General features: G+C 32.9%; 1 protein-coding gene across 9 annotated transcripts in view; it reads right to left on the bottom strand.

Moving 5' to 3' along the window:
- Baz2b (bromodomain adjacent to zinc finger domain 2B) overlaps positions 1-18,325 on the bottom strand; it is a 264,182-nt gene that overhangs the window by 77,906 nt on the left and 167,951 nt on the right. For 5 of the 9 annotated variants that reach the window (XM_076865719.2, XM_076865724.2, XM_076865722.2 and 2 more), the window contains 5 exons: positions 6,822-7,431; positions 4,822-5,115; positions 3,608-3,668; positions 2,691-2,799; positions 2,326-2,427 (listed from right to left, as the gene is read on the bottom strand). In XM_076865719.2, the coding sequence (XP_076721834.2) occupies positions 2,326-2,427; positions 2,691-2,799; positions 3,608-3,668; positions 4,822-5,115; positions 6,822-7,431 (1,176 nt within the window). The remainder of the gene's footprint in view (positions 1-2,325; positions 2,428-2,690; positions 2,800-3,607; positions 3,669-4,821; positions 5,116-6,821; positions 7,432-18,325) is intronic. The other 4 variants (XM_076865723.2, XM_076865725.2, XM_076865727.2 and 1 more) reach the window with 2 other exon arrangements.

Raw genomic sequence — 18,325 nt, 5'->3', positions numbered from 1 at the left:
CCAAACTATATTGTAGATATTGTGCAAAATTTAAACTGATCAAAATAATTTCATATTATGATTACTCAAACAAAAATATGTAACCAATTTTTACATAATTATATACATTTTTAATTAATCATATGCTTATATATACAAATGAAAGAAGTGCATATGGCTCTACAACTGTATACTTCTCTAATTAATTTTCTAAAACACCTATTTAAATTACTTACCTGTTCTCTAAAAGTATTCTGAAATGAATCCAACCCACTCATTTTTTTTTTTTAACTAAGAGAAGTGCTTTCAAAATTGCTAATATTTCCCCCTAGCACTCTGTTGAAATGTTGGCAGTTGAACATATTATGATTTTAGTAATTCATCATATTTTGTTGATTGGAATTGATTTTAACAGACAATATGCATTTGAACAACACTGATTATGTTTAATAAAAAGTGAATGAATGTCAAAGAACATTCTGCTTTGTGTAATAAGGCTTTATAGATTAAGTCTAATTATCATTGATACAAAACTAAAAATCCTTTATATATTGAATAGCAATTAGCTTTACTCTCAGAGCAAAAATTTGGTGAATTTAAAAACATAAAATATCTTTGGTATAAATGAGGAGCTTATAATATAAACCAAAGATTAAAAATAAGAATTAAAAAAATTATTACCTTATGTTTTCTGACTAAAAACCTGATCCTATACATATGGATGAGTAAAACAGCACTGTGGTTGGTGGCAGATTTAGTCTAAATGGTTGTTGTTGTTGTTGTTGTGTGTTAACAAGTAAAAAGAAAAATGAAAAAAATTACATAATATATTTTTATAAAAAAGTTAAACCTGAGGTAAATACATTTTAGTATATTAGAACTACCAATAAAGAGTCGAATCGATCTGCATACAATTTGTTCCTTAAAAAGTCATGGACAACAATGGCAGAAAATAGGTTACATGATGTATATGAAAGCATATTTTTTAGAACCTTGAATTCTTTTTAAGATCAAGTATCCTTAGAAAATCCCTAAATCTTTTAAAATTACAGAATGGGAAAGTCTTTTCTATTTCTCTCTCTATAAAATCACTGGGTAAGAGAGGATTGAAAAGTATTCCTATTCACAAAGAAAATACTCAATGCCAGAAAAAAATTTCTTTCTGTAGATTATAATGTGTTGAAAGAAAAGTTCAATCAAGAAAGCAAATATTGGGCTGGGGCTATAACTCAGTGTTAGAGCACCTGCCTCGCACGTGAGAGGCAATGGTTTTGATCCTCAGCACCACATAAAAATGAAAAAAGATGTTGTGTTCATCTACAACTAAAAGAATATATATGCATGTGTGTGTATATGTATATATATAATTAAAGAAACAAATATCACCTTCAGTTGGCTGACCATTTTAACCTTTTTGAAACATTTTCATGCATATGATCTAATTTTAACATTGCCATAATTCTAGGAGGCAAGTGTAATTATTATTCTATTTGGCATAGAAATAAATTAAAGTGTTATTATTTTATTACTGTTGTTCAGAATCACCAAACTATTTCATGGATTAACAAGAATCTAGGTCTCATCCCTCCTTAAAAGGGGACTCCTTTCAATGGAGACGATAATGTCAAAGGAAATAATAAGCATACAAAGCACAAGTAAGGAATAAAGGGAAAACATTAAAGGAAACACACAGGAAATGAGGTCTTCTTAGAAGGTTCTTTTGGTGACTGATAGGTTGCATATTTCAAGCTCAAAAGAAACTGTGATGGTATGTTTGGAAATGTGTGTAATTAATTTAAAATTCAGTTTCTGCAGAAACATAAAAATTTCACTTCCCTAATTTTAAGGATCCTTACTTTCAAATTACAAAACTTGTGAAAGTACATCATATGGTGTGACTTAATCAAGTGGAAATTTAATTTCTTTCCTTTCAAAAACTAAAGCGTATTTATCCTCTTTTGGACTCATTTACAATAATGTGATTTTCCTATTTGTATTAGTTAAAAAATTTTTTTTTTACCTTTTAGGAAGTAGTATATTTCTCCCTATATTTTACATTAACATGCAGATACTTTTATGCCAGTATAAACTATAAAATTATTGACTGAATTAATAAACAAAAAAAAGTTTACTTAAATATGAAAAAGAAGTCTGTTATGTCAAAGCTCCTTGTTACTGAAACAGTAAATTGAGGCCTTAGTGTTTACCACAAAGTTTTATGTATAGCTATATTAATTAACTAACAAAAGGCAATGCTTTGACTAATTTCAGTAGTGAAATTTACTTCATTGAGGTTATGGTTACTACTTTTTGGTTCAAAGACTATACTTTTTAAAAAGTGGATACCTGCGGTCCATCTCTGGCTTCATAGAAGTCACCCACTCTTATTTTTGCACTGAAGCTGAAATTGTCCCTTGAGATATCCATTATTCCATTTCTGCTGAGATACTGAAAAAATCACATATTTTTCCACTTCAGGTTTTAATAATTACAACCCAGCTTTGATGTATAGCTAGCTTCAGGACACTAAAGTTCTGTATATACTATCAAGGGGGCTTTGGATTTGTAGATCAACTTAGGTTAAGCATTTTAGACCCACACAAGAGAATATTTTGCATCAAAAAGTTTATGTGAGAAAGGAATGAACTTTTTCTTTGCATGAGCATGCTTAATATGCACCAAATATACGTTATTTGGTGAAAAATATGTACCTTTATTACTTCAGGGTACTGCCTAAGTTTCTTTCCACATGGAGCATAATATGCTACTTCTCCTTGAAGGCGCCCTCCAAAGTTTCTTATTCTTGTCTCTCTCTGCCAGCTACATATAACAGAAAGGAGGGTTATGACATACTTTACTTTTAACATAGCTTTCAAAAACTAAAAAAAAAAAAAAAGATATAAAGTATACATCTTCTTCAAATCATGAAAAATTAGATAAAACAAAAATAAACCTCTAACCATAAAACTCAAATAATTTATTACTGAAACTATGTAGATTCAATTAAAAAATTAATCAAAGATTCAATTTACAAACACTAAACTCTATTACATTTTTTAGAAATCATAACTGGAATTAGTTTGAGCACTTAGATATTTTAGTTACATGTGTGAGAATATACAGAGTATATATATATATATATATATATATATATATATATATATATATTTACATCTGAAAATCTTACAGTGAGAAGAGTAAAGTAAATCTAGCTTTCTGTCATTTTGAGATCAAGTACATCCAATTTGAAACTTGTCATTTCTAATTAAACCATTTTAGCCAAACTCTGCTGGAGTCCCTCATTTTAAATATAGAAACTTTCACTGTCCTTTAATTCTATCTTCACAAAATCTAACAATCTTAACTATATTCCTGTTCTCTACCTTATGACTTGTTCTTGGTTCTTTTTCAGACTGCATAATCCCACCCCAACTCTACCATACTTTGGCACAGTATAGGTTTAATTTTAGTTTTCTGATATATTGATTTGTTTGCCCTTTGCTCTGGCTCTTCTATAATACTATGCAGTATGTTAACTTTTTTTGGTAATAGTAGAGAATGAAAACACATACATCAAACATGCATAAATATATGTAGGAAAACAAAAAGAAAAACCTTATTTGCATACCCATATTCCAAAGGAATACGCAGTTCGCGTTCATCTGTAACTCTTCTTCTTTTGGAATTGCCTTTAAGAAAATTCAACTAGTTAATATAACTAATTTATATTGATGACAACTTTATGACAGAGTAGAAAATTTTCTTTAAAACATTTTTAATGACTTGGATTATTAGTGTATTTCTGAAATTTATACATTATTTTTAATGGTTTTCAACAAAACACATTATATAAGGCAGAAAATTTTTTTATCTAAATGACAGAATCACTAGTCTTACTCTCTGAAGAAAATATAGTCCAAGGTAAAAAAAAAAAACATAGCTTTCTTCCCATCTGTTATTAAGGGAATGGCTGAAGAAGTAGGTGGGATATAACAGAGGCTTTAGAAAACCTATTTATAGTTGTTTTCTTTGAAAATATGACTTTTCTGATGCTAAAAATTTTAACTAACTGGGTCATACATTTTAAGACAAATTACCTTTTATGTCCATATACACCCACGACCAAAAACACAACTAGGCATTTTAATTAACCTATGTCACCAAACAAACAGAATTATGATTATATGTAAATTTTTTCAAAGACAAAGATGAAGATTCACAAATATAAATAAATTAATCTGAAATTAGTGGGATATCATAATGATTTGTGGTAAATGAAAGTAAAACCAGAAATTGCGAAGAAGAGAGTGAAATGAGTTAAAAGAAAACAAAATATTTTACTCTGTAAATCTATATTTTCTTAGTTATTGAATTAGAATAGACAGTGGTTTGGGAATGTTAAATGTGGAGACTTTTAATAAAGACCTCTAGAAGTTTATAAAAAGTAAGAAAAAATAAAGTACAAAAAAACAAAAGGATGTTAATGGAATAAGAATGTTACTAATAGAAGTGACACTGGCTACATGTTGGCAGAAACAGAATTGTCCAGGTGATATTTTTTATAAAGTATAAAAAAATCTAATTATCATTTGATCACAAAAACAGAAAAGGATTCAATCAAAAACTGTCATTAATCAGATTCTTAAATTGAAAATATGGAAAAATTTAACATAGATCAGGTAATATCCTTTGAAAATACATGCTGACTTTCTTAGCCAACCTAAATAAAGTCTAGCCATAACATTTGATTCCAATGAGATCATCTCCAGACCACAGTGTAAATATAAATTCTTGCTATGGTTTGACTTCTACTTTACAATAATAAAAATAAACTGAAGGTACCAGAGTGTGGACTTGAAGTAAGTGTGGAAGAAGATGTGCCAAGAAAAGCAGGTGACTGGGATTCAGAACATAAGGCAGCAGGAGGAGAGCCTGGGGCTTTTCCTATGTGGAGGTTACGAGGTGTTGAGTGAGCTGTGAGACTGATGGAAGGGCTTTTGACAGAGGAAGTTGTTTTATTCAGTTTCAGTGAAGTTTTCTCTCCTTCAGTATCGCTATCTGATTCATCTTGGTCTTTATCATCATCATCTTCTTCTTCTGATCCTTCTGAATCTGATTCTGAATTACTATCTGATTCTGGGAAGTGAAAGAAGCACTTGGATATTATAACTAGATAATGACCAATAATTTGTACTTTGTATCCAAACAGAATAGTTCAGAGGAACCAGTATCTGTGATTGAGAATCCAAATAATCAATTTTCCCAAAGAATAAATGTAAAAATTATTATCTTATAAGCTATTAGAGAACAATGTATGGTAGGCATATAAAGCCTCAAGATTCTTCTAAAATTATCAGTTCTACTCAAGACTTGAAATAATTCTTCTTACATGACACTATTCACATGATGAGTTCTGTTTAATGGCTTAATTCTTAATGGCCATGATGGCTTCAAAATCACTTTTAAATAAAATGGGAAACTAAGGAGAAAGAGGAAATATAATTGACTTTCCAAAGGAAGAGATTCCAATGGCTTAAGAAGTGTACCAAGTCTAGGTAAGGAAGGTAAGTCTAGAACCACTATCATCATTAAATCCTTAATTTGGGATTTGGAGTAAAAGAAAACAGTTTTCTAGGGGAGATTCTTGGTTGCTTTTGCCTTTTTGGCAGTATGGGATAGTTGTTGTTCTATAATTTTAGTCTTTCTAGTTATGCAATCCTATGTATAATGCCTCTATTCTTCCAGATATATAAAATCTATTATTGGATTAACTTTGATAAATATAGGATGTATACTTGGACTGTACCATGAAGATTTTGAGAACAGGACTGAGGAATTTTTTTTAAATTTTTTTAGTCGTAGTCAGACACAATACCTTTGTTTTATTTATTTATTTCTATGTGGTGCTGAGGATTGAACCCAGGACCCTGCGCGTGCTAGACTAGTGCTCTACCACTGAGCCACAACCCCAGCCCTAGGACTGGGGAATTCTATGTGGTATAATACTATCTGCCTAAATTGAGGTTCATTATAAAAGTTAATTTCTAAAAGTGATGAATATTGATATTCACTACCTATCGTGCATTATTATATCCATGTATTACAAGGAAGGATTATTCTTACTCTGAGAAGTAGTTTGTTTTTAACTTATACTTTAAATTGTATAATGGACTATATTTTTCTATTCTTATTGGCTGCTACAGAATTTATAGTTAAATAACTGTATTACCAGTAACAAATCCACAGATTATGTAATATGCATTTCACTGAATTTAAAATTTTACTTTTTATTTTATATTTTTATAAACTAATCTCCATCCCCTCAAAAAAAAACAAACTAGAAAATGAATCAAAATTAAATTAAGGAGTCACTCCATAATCCCTTATGTTATTTAATAAATTCTACCCTACTGATTGACATTCATAGAGATTTGGATTTTTTTTTTTTTTTACTTTCTGAATGATTGTAACTAAAATTACACCTTTGTTCAAAATATGTAGTGACATATTTTAACAAGTAGCAGAAGAGATGGAAACAAAAGAGACATGTGGTCCTGAGTGAAATGAAAATTAAGCAAGCTGATGAAATTGTTTAATTCATGCATCATTTATATTCACTTTAAAATTATTATTTGTTAATGTCAGATGAACAAGATGAGAATTTAAATTAAAATTTCCAATATCAATTACACTTGTATTTTACCAGGTCATTATAGAAATGCACAGAGCTATAGGAAACAAAATGAATGAGAATGATGTCAAGTCGTTGAATTAAGATCTTCAAAATGTTTTAGTTCACATAGAACTAGAGAACTACTTTAAAATTTAAAACGGAAAATAACCTGATTGACTGTCATCAGAGTCATCATCTTCATCATCTTCCTCATCTTCTTCCTCATCATCTTCTTCTTCATCCTCATTTGAATCTTCAGAATCTTTACTACTGGGAATGTCTGAATCTGTTCCTCTGAATTGTTCCACCAAAGATTTTGCAGGATGAGAGAGATGCTGTGGTTTTAAGGTGTTTACATTATTGCTAACTGTTTTTTCCTTCCCTTGATTATGCAATATAGAAGAGGCAGAGGGAATTACAGGTGTCTGATTGCCTGGGGTTCTTCTCCCACTTGTACTCAAATTTACAGGTGAGGAAAAAGGGGTGCTGCTACTTGCAGTAACAATATTTTCATTCATCTTACTCTGTATTTTAGTTTTGGTAGTGAGTGCTAGAGGAGCTTCTTGAATGACACTTTGAATAACTCCATTTGGTTGGTGATTACCTAAAAGTGCATTTGTCAAGAATGGATTAGGGTGGTTGTTTTCTAATGTTTGTTTTGGATATGCTGGTGAGCTAGAGGTTGCTTTTGGATTTGACAAAGCTGCAATAACCTTCTTCAGGCTCTTAGATGACTCTTGTTTCTTTAACTGTGATGGGAATGTCTGTTTATGTTGTTCCTGTTGAAATATAAGTTAAAAAATAAATTAAGATATACCATAAAAATAAAGACTGCTTTTGTTTTCAAGATATGAAAACAACTGCTCATATGCAAATTTAAATAATGATATATATACATGCTGTAAAAGGAGTGGCAGTGATAACTAGGTTGGCTGCTGAACTCTGATTAGACCTAATATATTTATTAAAACTTAGTTTTCCCCCTTGAAATATATATGCCGCTGACACCTCCTCTTTTCCTATTGCTCTCATTCTTACAATAATCCAAACCTGAAACCCTAAAATTATCTTTTCTTTTTTTTCAAGTTGGCCATATTACTATGGCTTTGGATTCTTTCATTAAAATTTGCTCAAATTTAAGCCATGCCATTATTTCTTCTCAACCAACTCTCAATATATGCCACATACCAATGCCAATTTCAACTTAGATTTTCTTATTTTATTAGTTTCATGGAGAACTCTCAAATTTATAAACTCTACATTTCAGTTTAATATTTAAATTGCTTCATAATTAGGCACTAACATACCTTTCCAGTTGAATTGGACTATACGCCAAGGCTTATTCCTGTCATATTACTGCTCACACACTTGTGTAAAATATTCTCCTTTTCTAAATTTCAAATGGATGAAATACTGTTCATATCTAACCCAAGAAGCTTTCCATGTTTGTGTCAACCTCCACCTGCCCCCCATCCCCTGCCAAAGCACACTTTGCCTATGTTCTTTGGGCTTCCTTATTTCCTTATATTATATGTCATAGTACTTTTAGTATATATAGTATATGCCTGTATGCCTTAAACGTCTAAAGAGATAAGTTTACATTTTTGATAAATTCCTTAGGGTAGAAACACTGTCATTTATGGTCTTTCAAAACATTACTTAGCCTCACCCTTAGTATGTATTCACAAAACAATTTCAGCTTTCTGAATAAATGATTTCTTTCTTTTTTTTTTTTTTTTTTTTTTGGTACTGGGGATTGAACCTAGGGGCACTCAACCACTGAGCCACATCCCCAGCCCTTTTTTCTATTTTATTTAGATACAGGGTCCCACTGAGTTGTTTAGGGCCTAGCTAAGTTGCTAAGGCTGGCTTTGAACTTGAATCCTCCTGCCTCAGCCTCCTGAGGTGCTGGGATTACAGGCATGCACCACTGCACTTGGCAAGAAAACATCTTTGAAGCAAAGATGTAAGATACTGGGGGCTTGTGGTGTAGCTCGATGGTAGAGTACTTGCATAGCATTCATGCACAGGCACCGGATTCAATCCTCAATACTATACAAAAAAAAGATATTCAGGTGGTGGAAATGGTGGTTCAGTGTCCTATGGGATTTGCTTTAGAGTGTCTTAAGCACATTAGTATTAGAAAAAGTAAATAGCTTAGAGAAATAACTATTTTCTGAGTAAAATTAACCCATAAAACATATATCTAGAAATAAGAAAAAATTAGCTATTAGAATCTCCTTGAAAACAATAGTCATGTAAATTGCATTAATATAATTAAAATAATGTATAAAAATAAACTAAATTAAAATTACTAAAATATTTAACAAAAATGAAGTTGAATTTTTTTAACCTCTGGTAAAATTCTACATTGAAAATGACTGCTTTGAAGGAAAGATGGTGCAATGAGATGGACATCATTACCCTAAGTACATGTATGGCTGCACATATGGTGTGATGCTACATTGTGTATAACCAGAGAAATGAAAAGTTGTGTTGCAATTGTGTAAAATGAATCAAAATGCATTCTGCTGTCATATATACCTAATTAGAATAAATAATTAATTAAAAAGAAAAAGAAAAAGAAAATGATTGCATTGAAATTAAAATCAGCAGTGTTGCCAGCATCACATTGGACCCCTTGCATTCAAATCAGCAGATTTGTGATAGAATTTCACAAATGAAAATACAAATGAAATGTCACACAAAATGATTTATTTAATATTTTAAAGCAGCAGTACTAATAGTAAAGCAACTTCTGTATAAATTTCTTCACCTTATTTAATATTCTTACTTTATCAGTTCAGAAAATTAAGTTAACTCTTTAAGGCTGCCATTTTCATACCAAAGGCATTATTTCTCAAAGAGAAAGTATGTAATTAGTATTACTCAATTAATAAAATATGGAAAATTACACTAAATACCTGAATTTACCTTTTAAAAATATTTATTTTTTTTAGTTGTAGTTAGACACAATGCCTTTAATTTATATTTTTATTTTTATGTGGTTCTGAAGATTGAACCCAGGGCCTCACGTGTGCTAGGCGAGCACTCTACTGCTGAGCCACAACCCAGCTCAATGATTACCTTTTAGAAGGAATGTTATAGCAAAATTCTTAAAAAATACTTATATATATATATATACAATTTAAATTTTTGGCAGAAAAGTTAGTATATTTTAATCTCTTAGAACATAATTATCATGTAATCATTTTGTAGTTTAAAAGGTTGTCAATTCTCTTTCTAAGAACATAGGACCAAAAAAAGTCATGAAAACAAGTGTTTCCTTTACATTTTAATTTTCTGCAAGTGTTCTGTGCTAAAATTTTAAAGAATTTCTTCCCATTTATTTATACCTATAGATTTTCTGTAACCAAAGATTATTGCACTTATCCCAGGATAGTTATCAGTTACTGTTTTACAATATACATGATGTTCTTTGCAAGATTAGTGTGGTATGTAAAAAGAAGGAGGAGAGAGAATTGAGACCTGTATAGCAATAAATCTCTTTATGCTTTACAAGATCCATTTGGATGACAGTAGTACAGGAAGAGATAGGTATGAAGGTTTGTTCTACCTTTAAGCTCTTGCTTTTCCAGCCCCCACCTAAGTTAAAACTTGATTGAAATAAGACCTAACAAATTCCACTCTTGGGGCTGGGGATGTGGCTCAAGTGATAACGCACTCGCCTAGCATGCGTGAGGCACTGGGTTCGATTCTCAGCTCCACATAAAAACTAAGTGAAGATACTGTGTCCACCTAGAACTAAAAAATAAATACTAAAAAAATTCCACTCTTGGTCTATGGATATATATACATATGCATGGTGCATATGTATTTATCTGAATCACATCTACAATGTAAAGGTGTAAAGGAGCCAATGATAAAATAACACATGAGAAAATTATCAACTACTGAGGAAGACAAACATGTACACAGTGGGTAACATGAAACAAATTTTCATAAGAAATAAAGAAACTCTATGCTAGACTGCTATAGAGAGAAAGATAAACTTATAAAAGAAGCACTTATAAAATATCCTCTATCTCAATAGAAAGCACTAATAAAGAGTAGAAAACATCATTTATAATTAAATCTAATGTGAATGTCCATTCACAAAATATTTTTCATTAAACACCATTATAACTTGAAATCTGTATTATACTCTCTGAATGATTTCTAGATAGAAAGAACATCAAGTTTTTTTCATCAAAATGCATCGTTTAAATTCTTTCTGCCTTTAACTTGTTAATATGATGTTAACAAGTGATTTAACCTCTGAGCCTTCATTTCTTTACCTTACATGGTTTGGTAAAGATAAATTAAGGTCATATGTGCAACCACAAGACTGGGATCCAAATTGGAATAAAATGTACTCATGTTTGTATAAATAAGTCAAATTATATTCTATTGTCATATATAACTAAAAAGAACAAAAATAAAATCTTTTTAAAAGATCATATATACAAAAACCTAGCTTTCCTACATTTATTAAGCAAGTATTTAATGACTTTCTACTAAGTAGTACATTTTATAAATATAAAATTCTTATTTGTAGAAACACTTTAGAAAACATTTGAAAAACTTAAGGAATCTATTATAATACAAATAAATCATAAATATATTTACCTTTTTTCCTCAAATAGGACTGGGTATTGAACCAAGGACTTCACACAAACTAAGGCAAGCACTCTACCACTGAGCCACCTCCTAGCCATTTTGATTTTATTTTTGAGATAGGGTCTCAATAAGTTGCCTGGCTGGCCTCAAAGGATCCTCCTGCCTCAGCCTCCCAAGTCATTGGGATTACAAGCCTGCATTACCGTGTTAGGTTTAAATTCAAATTTCATAAAGTAGGCTACTATATTAATAAAAGGTTAAAACACAAGCAATGTAATTTTCTTTTTTTAACTGGTAGAAAGTCAATAATGTGATCTTGATAATAATACCTTTTATTTAAGCAGTGCATTATAAATTATATTCTGATACCATTGTTATGGAGTGAGACCAGCCTGTGGAGCCAAAGCAACTATGGTAGTGGGTTTCAGCTGCCTGTTCTTGCAATCTCACAGGAAGACTTTCAAAAGAGTTGCACTCACTAGTAGGTAGGAATTTATTAGACAGAGAATAGATTTTCAGAACAGACTGAATGGGTCATTTTAGAGAGGTAAATGAGGGTCTTACAGGTTTTTTACAGACCAGACTTTCCAAGAACCCTCCCCCCAGCTGAAACTAGAAGAAGCAGATGCTGAATCCACCAAGTCTCACTCCTTTGATATGGTAAGGTCCCCAGGGCTAGAAGGAGTTAAAACCTGTGAAAATTCCTGGAAGTGAAAACCTGTTTGCAACTGGTGAAATTTTATCTTTTAGTCCTAATGCATACCATAGCCCCCACCTCCACTTCCCAAAAGTTTTCTTCTTCCCAGAGCTTCTGGAGATGGAACCTTTGAAAGAATGAAGTTGTTTCTATCTTCACTTAAATCTGGCTTTTCATAAAACCCACTTTCTACCAATTTGACTTTTAATGTCTCTGGAGCAGAGAGCATTATGGCTTAGCTTTTGTGCTCCTGTGGTCACAATGAGAATTGCCCAGTGACAGTTTTTGTTCTTGCCTGCTTTGATAAAGTTCTCTATTATCCTCAGTCCTGTAACCTATACACTCTCTTTGATGAATGTCTGATTTCCTCTGTAAGTTATTACCCTTTACTATCCTTCACCTACCCACCTGTTCATGTCCAGTTAACTTCCCTAGCATCATTAATCATTCCACGTAGATCTGTGGTTCTCAAAACTGATTATATGTTTCAATCACCTGAGAAGTTCTTTTAAAATCCAGTAACGTAGTTCTAGAGATTCTGAAAGATATTTTTCTTAAAGTTTCTCAGATGTTTCTAATGTAATCTAGAGTTGACATGATGATGGGGACCTGCCATCAGTCAAAAATCAAGAGGTGGGATGAATTCCCCTTCATTCAGGTGTTGGGAATGTTGGGTCCTGACTTGCTTCAGTTTCTTTTCTGTGGGAGAAATTTGGTGCATGGCACAAAAGAAAGCTTGAGACAAGCTACTAGGCAGCTACTAGGGCTACTTCCCAGTGGAGAATGAAGGTCTCATGACCAAAGTCTGAACCTGACAGCCCTCAGGGGTACCAAATATCAACCACTGTCTGTCTGTTTCTAAATGACTTGACCCAGTGGTGGAGGACACCCTCACCCAATAAATCTTGGATCCCAATATGAAATCTCAGTCTGATCTGAGGTCTTTGGGAAAGAGGTGACCCATTAATCCCCAGAGCATGAGTCAAACAATCTCTCCCTCTTCAGAAATGCTTCTACTCCAGTTCTGTCCACACTGTCCACAGGGACCCATTATGAGAGGTTCTCAAGATAGAGTTCCCCTATCTTTTAAGATTATTCTACCTTCTCTAGACTTTCATAAGACACATTTTCTTCTGTGTTACCCTCATCTGGTATGAAAAAAACCAGAAAATCTGTCTCAATTAAAGTAAAACTGCCCCTCATTTGTCCTATTTCAGAAATCGAAATTATTTTCTTTAGTGGAGATATCACCGGAACACTAAAAGGCTTGCCTTCACTTCAAATTGAGGGGCATAATATGAAATCATGGTCCCGTGAGTATGAGGACACCAAAGGATAAAGGCAACACTTAAGAAACTTTAAGGGTACACCCAGCTGCCAAATATCTTCTCTTAAATTAAAATAGTTATCAGCAGTTAGTTAGTATCTTCCATTCAGAGTGAGGCTTCAGTCAGAGTCATGGAAGCAAAGGCAGAGACTACTGACCCCTAGAGGCTGTGAGATTGGGAGATGTCCGCTAGCCAAAGAGACAGTTTTCTCTGCACAGACGCCCATGTTCTTTTTATTCTCTTGCTCTTTCTTTCTTTCCTTCCTCCCTCCCTCCCTTCCTTCCTCCCTTTCTTTTTTTTGTTCAAAGGGAAGTCTTGTCCTCAGAAGTAGGGGATGACCTAATCAAGTCTGAGATAAAGGAGATACCTAATGATTTTCTGAATCTAAATCAGACCTGATTACTACCTGGGGAAATAAAAAATGATCATGTCCTATGCATGAAAAAACAGCTTCCCTTACTTCTTATCTTCTCTCAGATCTCTATCTCTGCAGGCTCTGTAAGCCTTGCAGAGACGGCAAGGTTTATAAGGCTTGCAGAAAACTAGTTGAGATCAAAGGTGTGGGGGGGTCACTTTTAAATCCAAGCCACTTGTGGGACCTAAATGGCTGGCTATATTATCTCCTCTTAGCAGTCTACCATGATGCTTTCAAAACAAGTTCTTCCCTAAACACTATAACATAGGCAAGGAAGATGGAATGATCTCATATATACAAATCTTCTTTATCTTAAGAATATTTAACTAAGGATTCTAGGGCTTATTCATTCTTCCAACATTCAGTATTAGAGTCAGTACTGACTCTAATCTGACCCAAAAGTGAACTCTGATTGATAAAGATATTCTGTATGCTCCTTTACTAATTCTGGCCATGTCATTTCTTTTTTAGAACTCATGATTTTTAAAATTTTATACACACACACACACACACCTATATATATATATATATTTATTTATTGTAACGGGGATTGAACTCAGGGGCACTTGAACTCAGGGGCACCTGACCTCTGAACCCCATCCCCAGCCCTATTTTGTATTTTATTTAGAGACAGACTCTCACTGAGTTGCTTAGTGGCTCCCTAAATTGCTGAGGCTGGCTTTGAACTTGTAATCCTCTTGCCTCTACCTCCTAAGCTCCTGGGATTACAGGCATGCACCACTGCTCCCAGCATTAAAATTCTATATTTTTGAGCTCATGGTTTTATGGTAAATTCACATTTGACCCTATGGGCCTAAATTAAAATATTTTTCTGATCAGTCTTACTTTATCTAATGATAGAGGTTTTACACTCTGTCTTTGTTAAGAGGCCAATTTTTCAAGAGTTAGCCCTCAAATACATTGAAGAATCTCCTTTTACAAAATCCTAAAAAAGTACATAGACATGGTGATGTTGGGAATAAATCTGATAAGCATTGAGGACAAAGTGGCCACCTGAACCTTTGATCTCAGTGTCCACCGTGGCTGTTAGACTTTACATCTAGCATTTCCATATAGCATAGACCTCTATATTTAAGTCATAATGTGAAAGTCCGATAAGCTTTAATTTCTAACAGTTGAAATCTAATCGAGGATTTAATAAACATCTGTAGTGTGCTTCCTATCTACCTACAAATAGCCACAAGATACATGTTTCCTGTCTGTTTTATGTATGTGTGCACAGCAGTGTATTGTTTTGTTAGGTCTACATATGTGCTTTTGTCCATATGTGATGTACATGATATCAGAACTGAGTACTCATAAATTAAAATTTAAAAGAGAAATGGATCCAAATAATTTTAGTTCATATTACTTAAAAAGTTCAATATAAATTAGGTAAACAGATTAAAGATATCTTTAAAATTACTAACATAAGTTTTTCTAGGTTGTCAGACAATTGACAGTTTCTATAAAATGTCTAGAGTGTAATATTAATTGTTTCTAGGATTTTTCTTCAACAAGGAAGAGACAGCTAGTACTGTTAACTATACTTGTCTGATATCTTGGATTTTATAGTTAAAAATGAGTAAATTATGAGGTAGAGAGGGAAGATGGGAGGGGAGGGGAGGGGGGATAGTAGGGGATAGGAAAGGTAGCAGAATACAACAGTCACTAATATGCCATTATGTAAAAATGTGAGTGTGTAACCGATGTGATTCTGCAATTTGTATTTGGGGTAAAAATGGGAGTTCATAACCCAATTGAGTCAAATGTATGAAAGATGATATATCATGAGCTTTGTAATGTTTTGAACAACCAATAAAAAAAAAAGAAATTTACAAACATAATTTTTGGCCTATCTTCCCAGCATTGTAAAGACTCTACCACATGCTACAATTTTTATCTGAATTGCCTGATGCTGTATTCTTGATGTTAACTTGGTGGGGAGAACTTAACAGATACATAGGTTGTATCGAATACACAGAGTTTGTCAGAGTTAATGCTTATAAAAATTAATAGTCTCTGCTGAAAAAAAATGAGTAAATTAGATTTAACTTCAACATCAATGGGATTAATTATAAAATGTGTTTGTTAGAGGAGATGCCTGATTAATTTACAAAGTCAATGTGGTAAAACATCAACTGCTAAACATGAAATCAAATAGGCTTGACTTCTTAAATTCCATAAGGTAATATGTTTAAATATTAAATGTATTACTTATAAATTGGTAATGAAACAAAGAGTTTAAGATTGCTTTGTTTCTGGTTCTTCATTAAAGCAATATTACTAAGAGTTGAAGTTCTAACAGGTATAATATCCCCCAAAAGTTTCCGTTGGGTTTCAATTAAAATACTGAAAATAGCATAAAGTATTTCATCTTGTTAATCGGAGTAATTGGACAAATTCAGAAATTTCATAATGATTGTTTCAGAATGTAAATTTAAAAAGGTATCAACAGTTAGAAAAGAGATATAAGAAGGCTCTAGGTATGGAAATATGTTACAGTATGAAATTGGAAGGAAAAAGAAATGTTTCTGGATGAGAAAGTGGTAATGTAAAAAATTTTACAATGTCTTAGTAATTTACAGAAGGTTTGTGGAGGGTAAATTTCAAAAAGTTGAAACTCAATTGATCATATATAAGGAGCATAATCAGTTAAAGTTATTTCAGGTTTTTCCCTAAGGTCAAATATTAATATATTGATATAAACCAATGTTTAATACTCTATGAGTTGAAGTAACAAACATTTCTTAAAAGATTGATCTGCTCTTATCTATCAAAATTATTTCTGTTGTCAAGTTTATTCTTAACAGAAACTAGTCTTAAAGGAATTAGGGTTTTTACAACTCTGGTTAAACAACAGCTGTTATTTTAGAGTATTACACTACATTAAAGATGCTGAACTTTTCTTTGAAAGTTAAACTTGGTTAATATAAGAACATCAGTGTAAGCATGGGACTATTACTGGCTTTTTGCCCTACCTGCCAGGTATATAAGTCTTTAAAGTATAAGAACATTCTACCAAGCTGGTATACTTCAAACTAAAGTTTAAAGTAAAATAAAATTAAGTTTCTTGATTCATAGCTATTGTACAAATTAAATATATTTTACTCCTGTTAATTTCATTTTGTATTTTCCTTGTAAACCTTAACGGTTATCTTTTAGTGCCTCACAGAAGTATAACTTCTAATATAACAGTCTAAGTTAATTTGAGAAAATAGGCCATCACCGATAGGACACACAGGTTGATTTAAGGTTAACTTTCAGTATCTAATACTGACCCCAAATAAACAGAAGGGGTAAATAAGTAAAAAGTTATAGACATCACAGTTAAAACCCAGTATTATTCCTTTAAGACAGATGAAACTGGCCTGCTGGATATTTAAGACCAAAGCTTAGACCCTAAAGTTAAAGAAATAAAAGGGTCCAAAAAGATAAAATAGTCAGTATTTGGCTCTTGCCTTTCTGAGCCAGTTTGAAACCAGGAAACAAGGGGACTTCTCTAAGGGTTTTGTGACACTGAGCCCCATGACCTCCTAATCAGGGAGATAAATGAGATTCTGGAGAAAAGAAAACTGACCATTGTGCATGCTGCAAAAAGGAGGGTTCATTGGAGAAGGAGACCTCCCTGACGCTTCCAAGAGAAGCCAAATGGTCAAGGAGACCCTCAACCATCCTGGCAGATAGCAAAAAAAGGACTAAGAGGCTGCTCTCAAGTTCCCAAAAGTGATACCCTGAGGGAACTCAGCTGACTCTTAACAACAGATAGGAACAAGATCAATTTGACTAGCTTAAACACCCAGCAAAACAGTTATAACCAAAGTACAGCAATACCTGGACATTTGAAAGAAGAGACAATAGTTCTTTTAACAGAACTTAAAACATAACACTTGTGTCAGCCCTACAGCCCTGCCCGCTAAGTTCAGAGGCATTTTTCTTTGTGAGGCTCATATTTCCCCTCCCTAACAAAAATTGGGCTGGCCTCTGTATCTTGGTCTTCCTTACTGTTCAAATTGATGTTTTTAGCTAACAACCAATTTGCCTATTCTGATAACGGTGCAAACCACACATAAGAGAGCCCTTTCAGTTTATTCCCTTACTCACAGGGCTTGAGGTACCTGCCAGGATTGGTACAGGAGCAGTAGAATTAGGAATCTCTATTCACTACTATAAAAAATTGTCAGTACAGATTATTGAAGATATCTAACAGGTTGCCAACTTCATACTGACTTTACAAAATCAATTGGATTCCCTGGCTTCTGTCATTCTGCAAAATTGTTGGGGCCTGTATCTCCTTACTGCAGGATGAGGTGGCCTCTGCCTCTTCCTTGGGGATGAATGTTGCTTCTGTGTTAATAAGTCAGGAATAGTAAAGGATAAGTTAAGAAAGCTAAAGAAACAAGCCCCTAACCTAGCAAACATCTCCTCCTCCCCTGGATAGTAGGACGGACTCCTGGCCTGGATTTGGCCCATTATGACCCCATTCTTCTGATTATCTTATTTCTTTTCCTTCTTCCATGTTTCATTAACCATATCCAGAGGTTTCTAACAGAATATGTCTCCAGCATCTCCAGGACCACCATCCAAAGACATGTGAAAGCTATGTTCTTCCT

Source organism: Callospermophilus lateralis, chromosome 9 (genome assembly GCF_048772815.1).
Source record: "Callospermophilus lateralis isolate mCalLat2 chromosome 9, mCalLat2.hap1, whole genome shotgun sequence".
Lineage (NCBI taxonomy): Eukaryota > Metazoa > Chordata > Mammalia > Rodentia > Sciuridae > Callospermophilus > Callospermophilus lateralis.
This window is presented reverse-complemented; position numbering and strand designations above follow the sequence as displayed.